The sequence below is a fragment of the Periplaneta americana genome, chromosome 5 (genome assembly GCF_040183065.1).
Source record: "Periplaneta americana isolate PAMFEO1 chromosome 5, P.americana_PAMFEO1_priV1, whole genome shotgun sequence".
Lineage (NCBI taxonomy): Eukaryota > Metazoa > Arthropoda > Insecta > Blattodea > Blattidae > Periplaneta > Periplaneta americana.
Genome location: NC_091121.1, coordinates 123,541,561 through 123,564,038, shown reverse-complemented (window position 1 = coordinate 123,564,038; position 22,478 = coordinate 123,541,561). Strand labels below are relative to the sequence as shown.

The 22,478-nt window shown below is 36.0% G+C and overlaps 1 protein-coding gene across 3 annotated transcripts in view; it reads left to right on the top strand.

Moving 5' to 3' along the window:
* Positions 1-7,130: 7,130 nt before the first annotated feature.
* The window catches only part of LOC138700133 (zinc finger protein 345-like), a 48,726-nt gene continuing 33,378 nt past the window's right edge, over positions 7,131-22,478 (top strand). The window contains exons 1-2 of one of the 3 annotated variants that reach the window (XM_069826503.1): positions 7,131-7,470; positions 7,579-7,728. In XM_069826503.1, the coding sequence (XP_069682604.1) occupies positions 7,327-7,470; positions 7,579-7,728 (294 nt within the window). In that variant the 5' untranslated portion in view covers positions 7,131-7,326. The remainder of the gene's footprint in view (positions 7,471-7,578; positions 7,729-22,478) is intronic. The other 2 variants (XR_011332245.1, XR_011332244.1) reach the window with 2 other exon arrangements.

Below are 22,478 nucleotides of genomic sequence, written 5' to 3'. Positions count from 1 at the left end.
AGACATCGTAAAGATTTGTAGATTATGTGAATGTTGCATTAGACAGTTGTTAAAGGAAACAAAAGACATGCCACTTAAAGGTCCTGTAGGTCTAAAGATAAAGAGAACTATTCTAGAACAGATAAACATAGGCCTAAATGAAATATTCCCTGAACTGCAGTAACATGTATTAGAAAACGAGTTTCCTGACAATCACATCGTAAGAATTGTATCTTTAACAGTTGAAATGTACACTAAAATTAGATGCCATCACACAACAAGATCTTACAACGTTAATTTACATAGAACAATTGTCAGGCAGCATCTAACAAAATTCATCCACTTCATGAATCGATAGGTATGTAACTATATTATCATGTGCATTTTTTTGTGCTATTTATTAGTTACCGTTCATTTTTTTCTATGTAGTTTTTATTTATTCCACTCTTTTCAGCAGTGGCGTATACTGGTTTAAGGGTCTGGGCTACCACTGACCCTATTATTATATAAAATATATTTTAAAATCCCTATAATAAAATTCCTTACATATTTATGTGAATTCCAGACGTCTTGATTGGGACGAAAATACTTTGATGACTTCGTCATTGAAATTACAGTTGGGCCGCTTGCGAAGTTTCTGTAGAAATGACTTTTCAATTGACATCAGTGCCAAGCCGGATAAACGTTCTTGTGTATGAGTTGATCTACAGTAGGATTTTATTCGCTTCAACGCAGAAAATGTTCTCTCTACCGATGCTGACGTAGCTGGTATTGTCACAATTAATGTTGCCAATTTAAGGACTTCAGGAATAACTTGGTTCAGCTGGTTTTCATATATGGCAGATAATATTTCATGGATAGGTTTGTTCGAAAAATCAAAGACTTCTGCTGAATATATTAAACTTAATTCATTTTTCAAACGTACTTGATCAAAGTGACTGTTATAGGACTGAAATAATTTGTTTAGTGCCTCATTCGGGAAGTTTTCTCTATAAGCAGAAAATTTTTGAGAATCTAGAAGATGTGTGAACTGAAGCTTTCCATAATCAGAAAATCTGTCAGTAATTTCCATGTGCATACGATCTAGTATGCTGTAGTACAGCTGCCTGTATTTCAATTCATCATCTCCTTTTCTTCGCTTTAATGGTGGTTCCATTGTATTGTCTGAAGAATTCTCATTTTCCATGTTACTCCATATGGACGGAAACCCACTACGTCTGAACTCGGATATAGTATGTTTTAACTTTGATACCTCTTGCAAGCAGTATGGTATGTCTAGACTTTTTGTCTGAAGAATATTGTAGAGCACATCTGTATGTGCGAACACTCTAGCATAGACTTCAAGAAGAAATATATTCTGAAACTGTGTGAAAAAATACAAATATCCTTGAGCCTGCACAATTACATCATCATCCCAGTTTTCTTCAGAGTCATTACAAATGATACTTTCAAAGAAAGCAGTCAGTTGTTCTCTGTATTACTTTACTGTATTTACAAGCCGAGATGTAAAGTTCCATCTAGTTGGTGTTACTTTTGGGAGTTTCTTTTTCATAAATTCCTTGAGTTTTTCTGATCTTTTAGGAGATGATGAGAAAAATGCAGCTAAACCCGACAGTGTTTTGAAAAAAATGCGGCATTCTGGAATGGATAAAGTAGTTTGTTGCAAAACTAAATTGAGAACATGGCTGTAACAATGGACAAATAGTGCTTGAGGATACTTTTCTTGAACTTTTGTTTTTAAGCCATTAATATTTCCCGCCACAACTGAAGGACCATCATATGTCTGTGCAATTAACTTATTGCCGACATTGTATTCTGCTATAACACCTTCCACATGCTGAAACAAAGTAGCAGCAGTTTTGCCCGAACTGACATTTGTGAATCCTATAAACCGTTCTTGAACATTGGCAGTACTGTCGACGTATCTTAAAACAGTGGACAATTGACTCTGATTAGAGCAGTCACTTGTTTCATCAACAACAATGGCCACAAAAGGTGCTTCTTCTATTTCAGATTTTATGTTCTTTATCATAACCCCACTTATAGCAAATATTAAGTCATTCTGAATTGCGGGAGAAGTACCACGAAATACTGTTGAACTCTCAAGATGATTGGCCAGTAAATGGTCAAATTCACTTAAGGAACTTAAATATTCAATATAATTTCCTCTATTGTCTGATTCCACACTCTCATTATGATCCCGAAAAGCCAATTCTTGTTTTGCTAGAAAGCAGACTGCGTTAATAAGACGCAGTAAAATCTCCCGATTTTTTTTCACAAGAGCATTGTGTTGGTTGATGTGTAGAACTTTTTGCTTATCTAGCTGTAAATCAATTCTTGTCTTCCCAAAGTTTGCAAAGTTCATGCTACTATAAATATGAGCTTTTGATTTGTCGTGTTTTAGGACTGCCGTTCGAAGGGAGTTCATATTAGAAAACCCCTCTTTTGACCACACATTAGTTTCGCGGCTAAATAACAAACATGACCAGCAAAATTGTTTAGACAGTTTAGAACTACCACACAACCAATTCCATTTACCATATGATGTTGAAGTGAAATGGCGTGTGTACTCACGCTGTTTTTCTTTTACGTCCATGGACAAATTTAACTCAGGTGTTGGTCTTTCCATTTTCACAATTTCAACTTTCTCGTTGTATGTACGACGGTTAAAAGGCACTTTTAATAAACCTTCTATTACACAGTCATTTTCAACACAAAGCTCTCCAGAAACTTGTTCTGCCATATTTTTCACAATATCACTTAATTGGGAAATTAAAAACTTAATAATTCACAATTAATATAACTCTTAGACACTCGAACAAATCACAAATTTAAAATACTGCACTGCAAGAAGACAATCACATTAATGAGCTAGCGTACTAAGCATATTGTTGCTTCGCGCCTTCCAAGAAACCGATCACGAGAGCGGCAATTCACCCACCTACAGTGCACAATGGAAACAGGAGGGAGCGGGGGGAAGGGGAGTGTGCGACGTGAGCGGAACGGTCACAGGCTACCCTTCGCGGCAGCGGTTTCTCCAGAGATGCCGCCTTGACAACTTGTTTCTTTCGAGAGCAGAGAGCGCATATAAATCTAACAATTACTTTAATTTTAATTACTGTGGTAAAACTAATACGGTAATACAAAATTATTACATTATGTTATATTATAAACTTTTTCTTTTGTAATTTCCTTGGGGTACCGCCGGTAGCCCCGGTAGTCCGCAAAATACGCCCCTGCTTTTCAGGGGTTCCCAGTTCTATTTTTCATTCGGATTGTAAATGTAAATAAAAGCCTATGAGTATTATAACATAAATTAAATTGTAATGTAATTGTTAATCTCTACGTCATCTGGCAGCATCTATTAGAAACCATCCTTGCAAGAATTTAGACGTAGCCCTGTGTTGTTATCTTTTAATTTAAAATGTTTTTTTTGGGGGGGGGTATCTATATTGTCAATTGCACATGAATTTGTTTGCAGGCATTCCCAATATTATCTTTCATTGTGGTTATAAATGTAAATAGTTACCTAACTTATATGAAGGCCTATTATAATATCTTACATTTTAATGTGTCAATTTTTAAGTCATCATCTGCCGCAGCATTTACCTTTCAAGAATCAAGAGGTATGTTGTCTTTTCAAATTGGGTTAAAGTGTTTATTTAAAATCACTTTATATTTGTGAGTGGTCTATGCTGTTATTTGCACAGCAATTTTTGTTGTTGTTTTGTTTTTGCAGATATTCCTAGTGCATTATTTTTCACTGGGGGGGGGGTTATAAATGCATATAGTTCACATACAAATAATCCGTTTATATTTTGCCAGTATATTATTAAAAAAGCAAGGAATATCATCTTATTGATATAACATATGTGCATAAAATTACGTACTATCACTCCGCAAGCAATGATATATATTTATTTAAAATAACAATATATCATGTAAAGAAATCCACTCATAAAAAGTATGTTTTTTTTACATAATGTGATTATGTTTAGTTTTTAGGTCCTCATGTTATTTGCAATGTATTAGATACAGGTAGGCTATTTTTTATAATTGATAGCATTCCCTTTATTAATTGAAGAATTACTTATAAATGCGATGTAATTTTGCTACCTTTGCGCATTACATTTTGCGTGGTTACTTATGTCCTGTGGTCTGAAAGTACCGGTAATATAATTTCGATTCACTAAAAACTTAACATCACATATTTATTTCACTTAAGAATTTGATTATAATAAGAACTTGTGTAATCAAGGTGCATGTATTTACGTCGTGTGATCTAAGAGTAATGTATGTTAATATAGTTTTCCATTCTCTGAAACCTAAGAATATGCTGATTAACGTAAAATTATACATTCTATAATGTGTATTGCGTAGGCCTATTTATGAATGTATGAGCATGTTTTCTATCAATTGCTGGGTACGTATTTTCTTTCCTTTAATGCTCTGACCCATATCAATGAAACTTTGAATATATTTATTTCGTCCTAATTTTACGTTAAACGTCGAAAATGGACATAATCTGTCAATTTTAGATCATCACAGCGTTAAATTGCGCGATTTACGAACTGCTATGATGCGTCTGCTCTCCAACATCATGGCGGCAAGCGCAGCGTTCAATTTGCCCCGGTTTCCTCGTTCCGCGCAGCCGAGACTGTAGGGGCTTGGTCATGCAACTCATACGTATAAAATATGCCAACATTTGACAGCTGGCGCGACAGTAGCCCTCTAGCGGCAGGCAAGTTAAAAGTGTGCACACGACATATGATAACATATCAGAAAACGGGTTTTGCGTAATTTTTTTTATATTTTTATGCTATACAGTAAGTGTATATGATTCTTATTAATTTTAATTTAGAATCCTAGAAGAATTTCACACGCAGTTAATCTACAAGTTTCAGAAGCTGAGAATAAACGTAATTCTTTCTGCTCCTTACAACTGAATCATGGAACTGTTCACGTATCATGGTTTGAAATAATATAATTATTCGTACGTGGATGGTTAATTAAATTCATTCCTGAATATATTTATGAATCATTAGAACTCTATATTTCCTGTGAGAAGAGTCAAAATTAGTAGCTTCAAAATTGTAGGTTACATTGCGTGGTGAATTCCTCTCCCTATTTCCTGAGAAATTAACTATTTTCCATACCGCAAATTGGGATAAACTCGGCCGCTGAGGTAAACTTGAAAATAAAAAAGGGGACGATTTAAACCTTAATATGACAGACATTGATTTATGAAGTTTATTATTTTTCATTTCTTAAGAACCGGTATTTCCTTTATTATTTTGAGTGACAAATAGTGCTGATATTATGGTTTAAATGTTTATGGCAAGTTTACCGCATTTTACATTACATTTCCAGTTTTCACACATAATGCCTAATTTTAACTTATCCTACCTATATAATACGTAATTTACATGCCCTTACTTTTAATATGACGTAGCCTAGGTGAAAACAAATAAATGAACACACAATTTTGTTGAAAAAATTGTGACTTCAATTAACTCAGAAAATGTAGGCCTAATTTTATTTTCAGAGCAGAAGTAGTGTAAGTCAAAATGGGTAATGAGGGTTAAAGTAAACATTCTTTAAAATACAGCGCAAAGTAGCAGTTAATATTGAATTTATTTAAACTATTAGTAGTCAGTGAATAGCACGAAGGATATATTAATTGCTACTTTGCGCTGTATTTTACAGAATATTTACTTTAAATCTCATTACCTAATTTTGACTTACACCACTTCTGCTCTGAACAGCTCAAATAATCACTGGGAATGTAAAATCAACACCAATAGCAGTCATACAAATTATTACAGAAAAGATTGCTTTTTATATTAAATTTAAAAAGGCTCTTGAGAACTTAATACGTCTGCCACATGAATCTACACCAACACATCAGAAATCTACCGACACAGTCTGGATTTATTCAAGAAGTGAATATTTTGCAATAGGATTACAATACTCCATGAATTCTTGAAAAATTAACACCATGATCCCTACTTGAATGCAATATAACGTTCAACTTTTGAAAAATATATAGAAAAAAAAAACACGAATACAAAAAGTATGGAATTACTTGCGTTAAAAACTGTAGATACATTATCCAAAATCGGAATGGTTACACATTTACACATATGATTTCTACAAAAAAAATAATATACTGTAACAGGTATTTACTTTGTTTTTATTTAAACTCTCCTTCCTGACATACAAATAGGTAACTGATAAGTAATAATAATGTTTTATAGAACACAGTACGTAGGCTACCTACAACGTGGATTATTGGTTATTCCTGAGTTATGATTTTCTCATGGTCTTTAGGGAATCTGAAGAACGACAAATTCGGAGATTTAAACTTGTTGTTACTGCAATTTTCGTCATTGCACACATTGCCTTTATTCCGATGCATGATTAAAACGTTATTATAACATCTCGCATCCCTTTAAAGCACGTGCTGGCTGAACGAGACTATGGCCAGTGCCTTGCCTGCCGCTTGGGCGCTAGTGTCGCGAATGTTGGCAGAAAAAGTGTTGAAGTTTCGCGACTGTATGTCTTAGACTGTGCTAATAGATAGACTGTGATATTACTCTAGTGTTGGGTATCGCAAGCTCATTTCTCGACACTAGCGACGCATAGCGTCCGTTATTTTCCAGATGCGTCCAAATTTAATATAAGCTTGGCTGATCTGTTTTATATAGGTTAAACCCCCCCTGGCAGTAACATTCCTCAAGTTTAGTAACATTTCGTTATCGTCCCTGCTAGATGCCGTGTCGAGTGCCACCTAGTGGAAGTGGATCGTAATGTCGGGGAAAAACTTTCATCATTACTTTCAAAGACGTTTTATAGTTACATTTAGTTCGTTCATTGTGCATTTTGTAAAATAATGAATGTGTTGATGTAATGATAATTCCATATATAACTTATAGTGCAACAAGAATTGAAATGTTTTGTGATTTTGATAAAAGTATTCAAAATTGCTTCATAGCGCCACATTTGGCAATAATAGAAGTGTGCAATTTTCGTTACATTGGCGGGTGGATGCTCTACCTTGACCTATGTTGTTTATTATTATTATTATTATTATTATTATTATTATTATTATAAAATTGAATAATAATAATAATAATAAGTACGCATTCAAATCTAGAGATTTTTGTTAGGGTGATTATATGAACAACTGTTGGCTACGCTGACGTCCGATGAGTGCGATGCGATGTAGTGACCGGAACAGTTCCAAAATAACTTGTGGTCTTGTGTTATTTTTTTATATCTCTTAACAACTGCAACAAGAATGTACTGCAGTGCTGCTGAAAATGCGTCGTGAGACCTGCCTTAAGTATGACAACAAAATATCCATCATTTGATCTAAAAAATATATGCCGTCTTTGTCTGTCACAAGATGGTACCATGTCAATATTCAACGAGAGAAAATCTGAAAAATCTTCACTACTACAGAGAATTCTTTGTTGTTTGCCATTGGACGTTAGTATAACCTAGGGGATGGTGCTCCCCAAAGTTTTATTTCTACAGATAAGTGAGTATTTCACGACTATGACGTAGGCCCTAATTAATTTACTGTATGTATTTCAGGTGACTGAAGGTGATGGTTTGCCAGCATCAGTATGCGAGAACTGTGTCTGTATTCTTGACAAATTCTATGATTTTAGGGAACTGTGTAAACAGTCAGCTTTAACTTTAAAAAGAAAATGTGTAAAAAGTGTGCAGTTATGCGGTAGTAAGGTGAGAAATTGACTGTAATCTATTTAAGTTTGTTTAACCTATCCATTAAGCTAATTCAGACACTGTTATATGGCAATAATGGAGAATTTGGGAGAACCTGAATGACTGTTGCTGATAAGCCCCGCCCAGTATCCCCAACACGAGACACTCTACGGAACGCGTGGGGAATATCGTGTGTAGGGTCATAACACAGTCTTTTATTATAGGATATCACTTAATTTTCGTCAAGTTTGACAAACGATGACGTCACACATGGCGGTAGTTACGTCACAACATGGCCAACGTAAACCAACAAGACGAGTAAATAAAACTATCTAAAAAGAATAATCACACAAATTGACGATATCCCATTCTGGAACAGAGCCCATCAGCTCTTATCCAAAATAGGATATCAGCAAAACAATTTCACAACATCCCATTCTGGAATACAACCCATCTGCTCTTATTCAAAATAGGATATCATCAACACGATCCCATTATCTAAAAAGCAATAATCACACAAATTGACGATATCCCATTCTGGAACAGAGCCCATCTGCTCTTATCCAAAATAGGATATCAGATATCAGCAAAACAATTTCATAACATCCCATTCTGGAATACAACCCATCTGTTCTTATTCAAAATAGGATCTCATCAACACGATCCCATACGTGAAATTTCGGCAGTTCAGCACTATACACGGCAGAGAAAACGCACTTATATCATTGAATTCACAATATTCGACCTCATGTCACTGAGATATCACCTCAACTAACCCACTAACCTTCTCACATACGTCGACCTCATGTCACTGAGATATCACCTCAACTAACCCTCTAACCTTCTCACGAACGTCGACCTCATGTCACTGAGATATCACCTCAACTAACCCACTAACCTTCTCACATACGTCGACTTCATGTCACCGAGACATCATCTCAACTAACCCACTAACCTTCTCAGATAAGTCGACCTCATGTCACTGAGATATCACCTCAACTAACCCTCTAACCTTCTCACATACGTCGACCTTGTTCAGTTCTCCATTTCACTCCTCTTGGGCCAGCAACGCACTCCATAGCCAAACAAATCACCAGTAGCACAACTGCTCACGAATTGAACAAATAATAGAAGATTTACACACCATCCAAACACATGCTTTATCGGTATGCCATTCAAACCTCATCAGTACCAACAACCAATAAAATTTACACTTATACCAACCTAACCACCGGAATCCGCAGCGACCTCTATATTTTCATCCGCAAACACAAAATGTAACCCTACTAACCGATGACGTCAATCTTATGACATCACCCCATTCCCCAATCTAACCAACATATATTCTCATAAACATACTACTGATATCCTATAGTTATATAGACCCAGAATTTCTATCCTACAATAAATCATTCAGTGTGTTCAACTCATTTTGATGATAGTTATTACCTGTCAAACTACGTTATTGTACATTGTTATTGTCTTTCACTCCATATCCTTTTCAGTGCATACATGAATAATTATTCACCGAATTTAAAGATACAAAAACTGTAAATTTTAATAAAGTTAGCAGTTTCATTAAAAACAATTTAAGCGAATATATTTTATGCTTTAAATTAGTTGTTCATTTAATGTTATAATATGACTGATTGAAAGTAACTTTTGTCTTAGTTATGGAGTAATGAAACATTTTCTTATGGTGCTGCTGCTTTTTGACTTCATACAGCAGTTTAACCCACAGATTAAATTAAAATCTTGACATATTAATTCTTTTATTAACTGTGGTTATGAATATTTACATAGAGTTTCTATGAAAATGCAGTACGGGTCGAGCTTCAGTTGTGTTAAGATATAGTGTCCGCGCTCTTGAAGTTTATAACCAGAATGCATTTAGTGTAGTGTGTGTAGTGTTAGTGTATATGTCTTTTTGTGGTGTTACCTCTGTCTAAGCCAGTGATAGTGAACCGTTGCTATCCATGCATTTTTTTTATGCGCTTCAGTAAAGTCTTTGCTGCAGCAAAATGAGGGTCGGAAAAAAACGCAATTAGGTCAGCTGACTGCAAAATGGTGGACAATTGATATTGGCTTCTATTACTGCAGTAATAAATTTAACCTTAAAAGAACTGAACATCTTAAATATTTTCGACTTCCATGATAATGACATAGAATTATTATTACTAGACGATTTTAACAATAATAAACGTTGCAAAAGACCAAAACACACATTCTGCCATGATGGATCGTGCAGCAAACTCGTAAAGCGATATTTTGATTTGCTGCACGGTTGCTGCAGCAGCGCTGCAGCGACAGTGAAGCAAATGTAATAAAAGAACGGTCTTACTGCAGCGCTTTACGTCTTGCTTTAAAAAAATGCACGGTATATTAGTAGTACATTTATAATGGAGTATTCTCCACCCATATCCTAGATTCATTTGAACAATTATATGTTGAACAATTACAATGATGTAGCCGATACAACATTCATTCCTGACTTAGAATTTAATGCCAGCCAAGAAGTAACGGTAGTTTCCGAGGGCAATGATGATGTTATAACTGTAAATTCACCATCAAATTCAGTATATATAATAATAATAGTAATAATAATAATAATAATAATAATAATAATAATATCCAATCGGGAACCAAAATTAAATACCCAATTATCAGTAAAGCTATCTTACCATTTCCAATATGTATACCGAACAGATTACTGAAGGTTCCATGATGGATCAAATGAAGTCAAGTCCCCAATTGGGGCCACTTTGGGATAATAATCAAATGCAGACAGTAGGGACAGAAAATAAAGATCATGACATGTTAACAACTCAACCTAATACGGTACCTGATAAAAACTTATGTAAACCTCTTATGCACAAGTATCAGATGACCTCTAAACGAAACAAACCCAAAGGACAGCCATCAACTTCTCAGGATAACACAAGTCTAACATACAAGAAACCAGCAGTTTAACACCTGCTACGATGACCATAACAGAACTTAATTTTGAAATTGAGGAACAAGATAAGACCAATACTCCAGTTACTAGCAAATCTCCACTTGCAATCCCATACTATAACTAATGGTGCTGCACCACACACTGTAATTATGCAAGCAAGGGATGGTAATATTACCAAATTACACCCCCTACAAATGGGTAAATTGCTTTTCCAAGCCAACATTTTGGGACTTCAAATAGTTAAAAAAAATTGGATATAATAAACTAGAGATGACATTTGATTCCTATTTTGGTGCAAATCAATTTCTCAGCTTCAAATTTCCAGAAAATAACAACATCCACTACTTCATTCCTACCTACAATGTATCAGTGAAAGGCATAGTTAGAGGTATCTCCACGGACATCACTGAAGACGAAATTACTAACTTCGGAAAGGCTTCTGGGAACATTTTCATTTTAAATGCCCACAGATTCCATAAAAAAATTATAGATGAGAACCAAAAAACTGAATATCTACTGACTACCACCATTGTAATAACTTTCTGATCCAAGTACATACCTAACCACTTCTTTCTGTTTTATAACAGATACCAAATACAGAAGGTGACAGGATTTTTTCTCATTGCCAAACTTTCAGAATGGCCCTGAGGTTCACTCAGTCTCCTATAAAATTGAGTACCGGGTCTTTCCCGGGGGTAAAAGGCGGTCAGAGCATGGTGCCGACCACACCACCTCATTCTAGTGCCGAGGTCATGGAAAGCATGGGGCTCTACCTCCATGCCCCCCAAATGCCTTCATGGCATGTTACGGGGATACCTTTACTTTTTTACTTTTTACCAAATACAGAAGTATAATATGTCAGTTATTCAATGTCGAAATTGTTATAAATTTGGGCATGTTACAAAATTTTGCAGAAACAAAAAGACCTGCCCCAAGTTCAGTGGCAACCATACCATTGTAGACTGCACCTCGTATAATACTAAATGTCCCAACTGCTCTCTAGCGCACATGGCAACAAATGATGCTTGCACCACAAGACAGATGGAGTGTAATATCATCGATAAAATCAACGACAATAATATATCCAGATTTGACGTGATCCAAATACTGACCGGCCGGAATCATATTCCACTATAGCTTTGTCTGCCAAGAAATCAAATAAAGTACATTTCCCAATTTTGAATGATACTCCAGTCGATCCAGGTGATACATCAGGAGATACTCACGTGATACCTACAGAAACGAAGAGATTGGATATGACCCATTCACCCTACAAACCAACTCCCAGACAGAGATTAGTTCAAACAACTGAACATACTCCAAAACGTCCTAGAAGGAATGGGGAACAAACCCCTATGAACACTTTCTTTAACCAATTATTCTCCAGGGAATCTCAATACATTCCTTCTTTGCTGAAATGCAGAAAATACGGAAATATTCAACTCCTACGCAGCTAGCGGAGGAAGAGATAAACCGGAGGAGAAATATCCCAACAAACAGTGACGGTGGCAGCCATTATCAAATTGATACTCAAAAAATTCTATTATTAATCAATTCCGACGGCAACACAACAACAACAACAAGAGAAGATTTTACTTGAACTTCAATCAGAATGTCAACAAGGGACTTCACAATAATTCAATGGAATACACGAAGTATAAAAAAAACAAGAGGGAAGAATTTTTCCAATATATATCAGATAACAGTGCGGACATTATTGTTATTGCATAAACATGGTTACATCCTAAACATTCTTTTAAACATCCTCAATATAACATCATCAGAAATGATAGAGAACAACACGAAAGAGAGGGAATAGCAATTATGGTGAATAAACAGATAACCATTGTCAAAACTTCAGTTATCGCTAATTACAACCAATCGCTTCAAGCTATACAAATTGAACTGGAAAATACCATCATCATAGGTGTATACAATAGCCCATTGAATTACATAACCAGAACATTCTGGGAACATCATTTCAATATGCAAATCAGTAAAAATTATATCATAATGGGCGATTTCAACTTGCAACAACCCATTCAAGACACAAGGGATAGCAAAAAGTACAAATTCTTAGATCTATTTGCTAAGCTTAACGTAACCCTAATCAATGAAAATTTTCCCACAAGAATTGGATATAAGCAGCAAGAGGATAGCTATCTGGATTTGACTTTTATATCTGAGGCATTAATACCAGTTACAATATGGAATACATCACAGGAAATATGGGAAGTAACTATTTGATCATCGATATCAAAATTCGACATTTTTCCACTATTTTCTAAATCAATCCATAATCATCATAGAATAAATTTTAATCACAAGTCTTTCCAAGCTGAACTCAATCAACCGAAATATCATATTCTAAAGAATGAACAGGAAATAGGGAATTTGACGACAACACTTCAAACCATTTTGGACCTACACATCACAGAAAAATACTAAAATAGACAAGCCATTTACCTCCACGGTAAAGCCCTCATGGTGGAACATAGATATTATGATTGCAATTAATCTATGTAAAGCAGCCTGTATTCAATTCATCAAACAAAAGACCCAGACCCATTTTATAACATATAAACAAAGGCAAGCAAACATTGTGAAATTGATTAAACAAGCAAAAAGAAGATCATGGAAGACATACTGTTCACAACTTACTCATAGAACACCAATAGTAAAGATTTGGCAACACATCCGATGATTTACCAATAGACACCTGGGAAGAATAAATATCCTCTGACATACTAGTCACATGCAGCAAGATTTTCTACAAATGGTAACACCATATGAATTCCCATGGGACATATTCAGTAATAATAATCATCAGGATATTCCCATGGTGTCTTACCTAATTGATTCAATCTCCCCGTCCAAAATAACTAATGTATTATCCAACAAAAGCAAAGCAGGAATATGTCCTGGCCCAGATAGAATTATATATATGATGCTCCAACTCTTGCCAGATCATTTTATACAGGGCTTAGCCAAGAGCTATTCTAATATACTTACATCGGGAAACATACCTGGAACATGGAACCAATTTCACATTATTCTTGTACAGAAACCTAACACTAATGGAGTCCACACCTGTGGAGTAATGGTTAGCACGTCTAGCCGCGAAACCAGGTGGCCCGGGTTCGATTCCCAGTTGGGGCAAGTTACCTGGTTGAGGTTTTTTCCGGGGTTTTCCCTCAACCCAATATGAGCAAATGCTGGGTAACTTTCGGTGTTGGACCCCGGACTCATTTCACCGGCATTATCACCATCTCATGCAGATGCTAAATAACCTAAGATGTTGATAAAGCGTCGTAAAATAACCTACTAAAAAAAAACACTAATGGACTAAAGATTACTATGGACCCATTATCCTAAGTAACACCCTATGCAAAATATTGGAGACCATAATTAATAACTGCATTTCCTTCTACGTAGAAAGGATGAGTTTATGGCGCAAAAATCAATTTGGTTTCACAGTACACGCAATTTTTATGATGCTCACTGAAATATACGCTGCATGAACTCACAAGGAATTTTTTAGCATTTTTGCATTGGACATTTCAAAAGCCTACGATCACGTTAATTTGCAAATACTCTCATCTACATTTAATAAATTTGATATTTCACATGCCCTCGATAATCTTATTCTAAAATTAATGGTGAACAGACAACTCAGTTTCCCACCAACCTACAATGTCAAGAAAGCGGAACGAATAACTCCGGAATACCACAAGGGTCAGCTATCAGTCCTCTTCTCTTTGCACTATATACACATCAAATATTTCATTTACCGTCGATACATTCAAGAATAATTATGTTTGCAGACGATATATTCATCACAGCTCACATTTCAGCTACATCACAGGATCCTAACATTTTTCAGCAGATTCAAAGTGATATCATTACCAGCATACCATGCTATCCATTCCACACCTATTCTTTATTTCGAATACAGAAATTATGGCCCAACACAAGATGAAGATATTAGTAAAATAAATAATAATTAAAAAATTAATAACCACTCAGGAACCATTATTCTTAAGCTACAACAAAGATCTACAATGTTTAAATACTTGGCTCACAAAAAATGGGGTAATCATCCAAAAAACCTACAGATGTTTTACAATAACATATTCTGCAATGTTCTTGAATATGCCCTTCCTATACTACTAGAACCTAATAAACAGATTAATAAGAATATTGAACAACTACATGATATGGTGGCCAAGAAAATTATTGGTGTTAGCAGCAACCCGAAAAAGGAGACAACACTATGTGAAATAGCATACACCCCATTACATATTAGACAAAATCGACTGGCCCACAAATTTCTAGTATCCATAATTACCAATTGCACTTCACTGCTCTACAATAAGCTAAAAGGTATCACCATATTATATGCAAGAGAAATACATACCTACAAATTTCAATTACCTCCGATATACCAGATATTTCAATCATCATCTCCCTCAGAACTCCCCCATTTTTCCAAGGTTCCCAGTATATTATATCCCCTATAATATTTTAGTTTGGCCAATCCCACATGACATTACCACATTCCATAAACAGGATATGTAAACTCCTAAAATATTCTCTGAATATATTACAAGAGTACAGCATCTGACACAACAGACACAGATTATATTTACCGATGGATCGAAATCCAAGGCAGGAGTGGGGGCAGCCAGGGTTAATCAAACTATGAATACATCAGCCAAAGTGAAACTACCTAATGAAAGTTCAATGTACACTGCCGAACTTACAACCCTACGGCAAGCCTTAATATCACATATCACAATAACAAACAGCTCCATTTTAATTTTTTCAGACTCAAAAATTATTATTCAGGCAATTACAAACACTCACATCCATATCGTTATTCATGGCTGGTGATTAATATTAAACAACACTGCTATAATCTGGCTCAAAATAATTCAATGAAATTGATCTGGATCCCGGGACACTCCAATATAAGTGGTAATGATATGGCGGACAAATTGGCTAAAGAGGCAACAACATGGCAACACCATAATTTATTTCAAATTACTGAGATTTCACTCGCCATCAAATCAAACAGATACCAGAATTAACAGGGGGATCTTCACAGCCCTGGTACATGAGAAACAACGTTAACCGGCCATTTATTTCCTTCATCTCATGTTTGAAACTGAAGACGATGCATACTAACCCAATATTTATATTTAATAGGTCAGAAAGAATCACCACAGTGCAATTGTCAAAAAGCCATAGGGAATACTAATCATATTGTAACTTTTATACAAAACAAGAATGTAACTTTTATTTCAAAACAACAATAATCACTTTCTATAATTGAATGTAAACACTCCCGTCAACAATGGGATTTCCACTCCACACAGCAACACAGTATTCGTTATTGCACTCCACAGACGACAATGACAATTTACTTGGATTATTGAGAACAGCAATGTACTGCTAATCTTAACTAATGTTCACAAAGCACTATTTACAACACAGAACTGTCAGTTCTCAGTTCACAGTTCGTTTGCCTTGGCTAGTTCTTCTAGCTCAGTCACTCGAGTTCACAGTATCTCGAACCCCAGACCTTCAGAGACAGTCCACTGAACTTCGAACTCAGGTCCCCCAACTACGGTCCACTGCACTCACACAGCTGCGGACACACTCACACAAGTCGAACTCCGGTCTCGAAGCTGGCTTCACTGCTACACTGACTGGCTGCTGACCAAACAAGCAACGACTGCAACTGAACTAACTGCTGTCAGCTCACTCGCGTCTCGTATTTATAACTAAACCATAGTTTCGGAAAAGTACGATGCTGGAAATTTCTGCAGATGCTGAGAAGATGGCGCCTCCCGACTTCTCTGGATTTCTCCCCTCAGTCACAGGCGCATTACTTCCCCGACTCTCCTCTCCTCTCCTCTCTGGGCCGCACCACACCATAGCGACCAGCGTTTCGTCTCCCCTCTGTGCCATGCCCTCAGTGCTCCATGGAGCTCGCTTCTGCTGGATGCGCACGAAGTTCCCCGAAGCACCGAGATTATTCGGCCTGCCGTCACAATATATTTTTCCAATGTGACCAGCATAAACACGCAATTGAGGATTTAATATACAATATGGGCAAAGCTCTGGGCTAAGGTCCATGGAAACTACCAGATACACTTTTCAGAAATGAAATTCTATTGGTGCGTATTCTCCATCAACATATGAAGATGTGTAAAATGAAATTGTAATCATAGATCGAGTGGTAATACATTTGTGGTTGTAAAAAGCGCCAAATACGTGACGATCTGTAAACAGAAGGATGCCAAAATCTTCCCTTCACAAGGAGGATATGACGTCAGAAAAGAAGAGGATATGATGATGATGATGATGATGATGATGATGATGATCTATGAAAATGATGCAAGCCTGACAGCCAGAGTTGACAGGTATCCCAATTTAGGTGGAATTCTCCCAATTTCCTGGTTGAATCCCAAGTAAAGCGAGTTGGAATTGATAAAAATCCAGATTTTACAGATATTAGCCTAGAACATATGTAAATAAATTAGTCTGTATTTCCTATTATCCAATATTTTTAGTTACATATTGACTCAAAAGGTAACACTATAAATATAGAGGTAACCCATGGATATTTAGTAAGTCTGTGAGGTAGCCCAGCTGATTAGGTAATTCTACATGCAAGATGATACCTCCCCTAGTTCTAGATAGCATTTTGATAACTGGAGAGAGGAATTTTAGGCCCTAAAAAGTGGCAATTTAGGCGCCTAAAATAGGCTCTTAAACTTCTTTATTTAGGCTCTATAAAATAAAAAAAATACGTTTTTTGTTTGTTAAAGAATGTCACTAATATAAGATTCAACATTTATTTAATGCAAAATTCTTAGATTAAAAGAAACTTCCACACATTTTACATTTTGAAACACTGAAATACTGAAACAATTGTCTTTAGAGACAATTAATATTAGGTACCCTCCACAAAACTGGCTTCATTTATACACTGACAGATCCTTGATCTCCAGAGAACAAGGTGCCGGTGCAGGTGTTACGTGCTGTCTCTTCTCACTTTATAGATCTCTTGGATATGGAACAAGTTTTGATGGTGAAATCATTGCAATAAGGGAAAGTCTCAGGAATCTTCTATGCCACATCAATAAATTTTGGAATGCAGTTATATTGTCAGACTCCAAAGCAGCTATTCTATCAAATGTCTCTAAACACACACCTTCATCTCAAACAGCAGAAATAACTAAAATGCTCTCTCAATTAATATCACTCAATAAAAGAATTGTATTCCAATGGATACCATCCCATTGTGGAATCCTGGGAAATGAGAATGCGGATGCTTTAGCAAAGAAGGGCAGCACTGCTACTTACAGACCTGTTACTAAATCTACGTATTACTCTGTGAAAAGATTTATTAAATCTACATACTTAGACTTCAACAAACAAAATTTAATAACACAATCCCAAGGGAAAAAATGGAACTCTCTGCATCAAAATTCACAGTTAATTCCCGATTTACCACGAAAATCGTCTGTAGCTGCATTTAGATTAGCAACAGGCCATGATTGTTCGGCCAAACACCTGCATAGAATTGGAATATATCAGTCCCCTAACTGTCCATTGTGCAACTCAAACCAAGAAATGGATTCGGAACATCTCAAAATCTGTGCTTCAGTGGCTGGTCATGATAATATCTTTGAAAAATATTGGAGTGCAAGAGTCAAATGACTTCATTGTCAAATGCCTGGCATTAGAAAACAACAACATTTTACATGGGTACACATGCATACACAAATGAAGACATTCTGTCTTTAAGTTAGTGTTTTTCATTCACCGATCACATTTCCATAGTTTGCTTCACTGTAGATGATCAGCACCGATTGTGGCTATTGTGTCGCTCACTGCTGTGCTTACAAATGGTGAGAAAAAAGGAAGGGGTTGTTGTCTGTCTTGGAATGTAAGAGAAATGCTTATTTGGGTACAACCCAGCGAGTTTGTGTTAAATTGCTGACAGAATAATAATAATAATAATAATAATAATAATAATAATTTGTCCCGCAGGAGTTCTCTTACAGGCCAGTAAATCTACTGACATCAGCCTGTCGCATTTAAACACACTTAAATACTATTGACCTGAGCTGGGATCGAACCCGCAACCTCGAGCACAGAAGGCCAGTGCTGTACCGACTATGCTACCCAGGCCGACTGAAAGTTGGAATTTTAGGATTGAAAGATTGTAAGAATGAGAAGGTGTGGCCTGGAGGTACTTTTCTGTTGTGTTGTTCACTGCTAGGAAGGAGTTGTTATCCGTCTTGGAATGCAACGGTACAGGATGTTAAGAAAAACAGTAAACAGTTACCAAACGATGCAGAATTTAAAAAACCTTAAAATGGGCACTAACGTAGAAATAGGCATTTTTAGGTACTATAAAACCCCTTTATTTATACCTATATTTCCATGAAAAATGTAAATATTAAATCTCAAACCTGTATGTATCAAGGAAAAAAATAGGTTTTTGCCTAAATTCCGCTCTCTACTAATAACAGACATACAATTACTGTGTTTTTTAGTTTAGTGAACTATGTTTAAACATGGATTCACTGTTAGATAGTGAAACTGTTGCAGTATCGGTTACGAAAAAGAAAAGTTTCAAAGTTCATTTATTACCGGTAGCGAATGGTTAAAACATATTCGTGGTTAATAAAAACAAAAAGGATTATATTGTTCACTGTACTGTATGCCCTTTGTATTTTACTATTTATTGTGGAGGCAAATATTACATTAAAAAGCACACAAATACTACTTTGCAGAAAACGATTTATAATAAAGTCTTGATAGGTCTAATGTCTTAAGTTAGCTTCTCATATCCCAATTTCCCTTGGAGAAAACCTAGCAACTCTGCTGACAGGTATCTCTCAAAGGAAGTATTGTTTCTTTAAACAAAAACATTTAGCTTTCGGATACGCAATACAACACGTATTCAAATAGCGGTTTCGAAATCCTGCGCGTTTTCTTCCAAACGGCGACTTTCTGCTGCTTCCATTTGGGAACAGATTTCTTACTTCTCTACGTGGTAGGGGTCCATATAGGGTATGAATGTCTAGCGGACAAAAATGAAAGTTGGGATATGTTATCTATTAACGAAAAATATAACTGTGGGCTTTCTCTTCTCTCTCTTTTTCACTCTTCTGTTCCACTCACCCTCCCCTTATTATTTTGCTGGGTGTGGGTTTTAATCTAAAGAATCTGCCTACTGAACACACTAATGGCACACGAGCTGCTTGCTAAGTGCCTGAGCTAACAGGACGACATGCAAAATGAGGGAAAATGATTCGTTTTAAGTTCACTGCAGAATGACAAGAAATGGCAGGAGAGTGTCTTCCATTGTCTGTTGGTTCGTAAGGGTAGGGGCGAAAATAGAGCTAACAATTACTAGGTGGTATTTATCTTGCAAAGTATTATTTTAGTAGGTGTCCAATAAAATTCCTACTATTTCTGTCGTTATTTTCCTGTGAATGTGTCGAATGCATATTTCTACTTGCTCCTTAATTTTACGTTTGCCTTTGTATTATGAAGTGTGGATGTGTCGAAATGCAGATTTTTGGTTGTGCCTTAATTTTATGTGTAACTTTATATTACGAAGTATAGATGTGTCAAATGCTCATTAGGCCTACTAGACTTTATTTTATTTAATGATGTTCTGGAGTGGTGGCCGGTCACTGGGCATGAGTAGGGAACTGGTAGCAGTAGTGGCGAGAATGCGGATAAGTTGTGGTAGGAGAAGTGGCACCACAATATCAGGAAAATCTTCTTTATACTGTGTTGGCACTAGCAACAGCTATTGCTTATGTACCTAGAATTGATAAAATAAGAATGGCAGGGGAAAGCAAAGTATTCATAAACCTTGTGATAACAGGTTGGTCCATAGGATTGCAGTTCTTGAAGTAGTAAAGAAGTATATCTAAAGCCATATATTATTTAATGTCATATTGATCTGGGAATATAAATGACACTCAGGAGGAAATTAAAAACAATGAATATGGTAAATACCTGTTATTATTTGGTTGAGAAGCTTTTGTCACCCAGTCTGCTCTCAAAAAAACTGAAAGTTAGAATTTATAAAACAGTTATATTACCGGTACCGCTTGTTCTGAATGGTTGTGAAACTTGGACTCTTACTGGTACTTTGAGAGAGGAACTCAGGCTAAGGGTGTTTGAGAATAAGGTGCTTAGGACAATATTTGGAGCTAAGAGGAATGAAGTTACAGGAGAATGGAGGAAGTTACACAACGCAGAATTGCATACATTGTATCCTTCACCTGACATAATTAGGAACATTGAATTCAGATGTTTGACATGAGCAGGGCATGCAGCACGTATGTACGAATCCAGAAATGCATATAGCAAGTTAGTTGGAAGACCTGAGGGGGAAAAAAAAAACCTTTGGGGATGCCGAAACGTAGATGGGAGGATCATATTAAAATGAATTTAAGGGAGGTGGGATAGAGAACAGACCATACTTCCCAGCACCCAGCAAGCATGAACCGGCTTTGAGCAACCACGACAGTTAAATTGATATGAGTATCATGCCCCTTGGGAATCCGGCATTAATGTCTGCTGCTGTAACACTTACTGGTACTGCACATTTGACATGACACAAATTACACAGAAGCAGCAGATATTAATGTTTACCTGGTTTTTTACTTCACAAATGAAGAGTTCGCGGGAAAAACAATGAATGTCACATTTCTGTTAAGGATTAGATAATGATCTAATTGAGTCTATAACTGCAAGATGTAGTGCTGTTTCTATAGAAAATAAAGGAAAGGATTACTGTATTTGTGGTGATAATTCTCCTATTTTTCATAAGGACAACATTAAATTTCGTAGTGATCCATTGAATTAGATAATGACATCAACCTTAAAAAACTGTGACATTCATCATTTTTCCCATGAACTCTTCAAATGTTATTTATAGACATGAGATGTGTGATTATAATAAGAAATTTACATCTAAATGTGAGTTGAGTATGATAAATCTCGAAATAGGGCTGGAAACTCAAGGGAACATTGTCACATGCAACACTGATATGCACTTCTTTGTTAATTCTGTTGGACTTGTGAATGAAACACTGATGGGATGCATACATACAGTATATATATATATATATATATATCTTTTTTCTGTGCAGGGGATTTTTATGGGAAAATGCTTTCTTTTAGGTATAGCATTACCAGTTTTGTTGTCTTTGCATTCACTCACAAATTCCATCAATGCTGAATAACCAAGTAGTTCATAGAATGTCGTTAAATAACTGAAAAGAAAAAAAAAAAGGCTCAACAGTTACTTCTATATCGAGAGAAAAAAGCTTACGAATAAATGGAATAATAACTACTATCTCTAACGCACTTGCAAACACCAAGAAGTATGATATTGCTGCAATCAACCTTCCTGAACTAGAATAAATTAATAAATGTCTACATGTATATGTCTACAATGAGTCCCAGTGGACGTTCCTGGTGTTTCTGTTGGCTATATGGCAGCAGGTCCCCCATGCTACTGCTACTGCTTGCATCTACGAACTCACGGCACTTCTCCAGGTTAAAACTTAACGTAAGTTGCCTCGCTATTTGATACTTTGGTGGTTTCATTTGTATTATTATTATTCAAGTTTTCTGAAGGTTAAGGCTGGTGGTAAAAGGGAAGGGAGTTTTCTTTGAATAATTAACACCAGTCACGGCAATGTAGTTTCTAGTTATGCACTGTTGTCATGTCTCTCTCCTTCAGTGTTAAATTCTATGTGTCCAG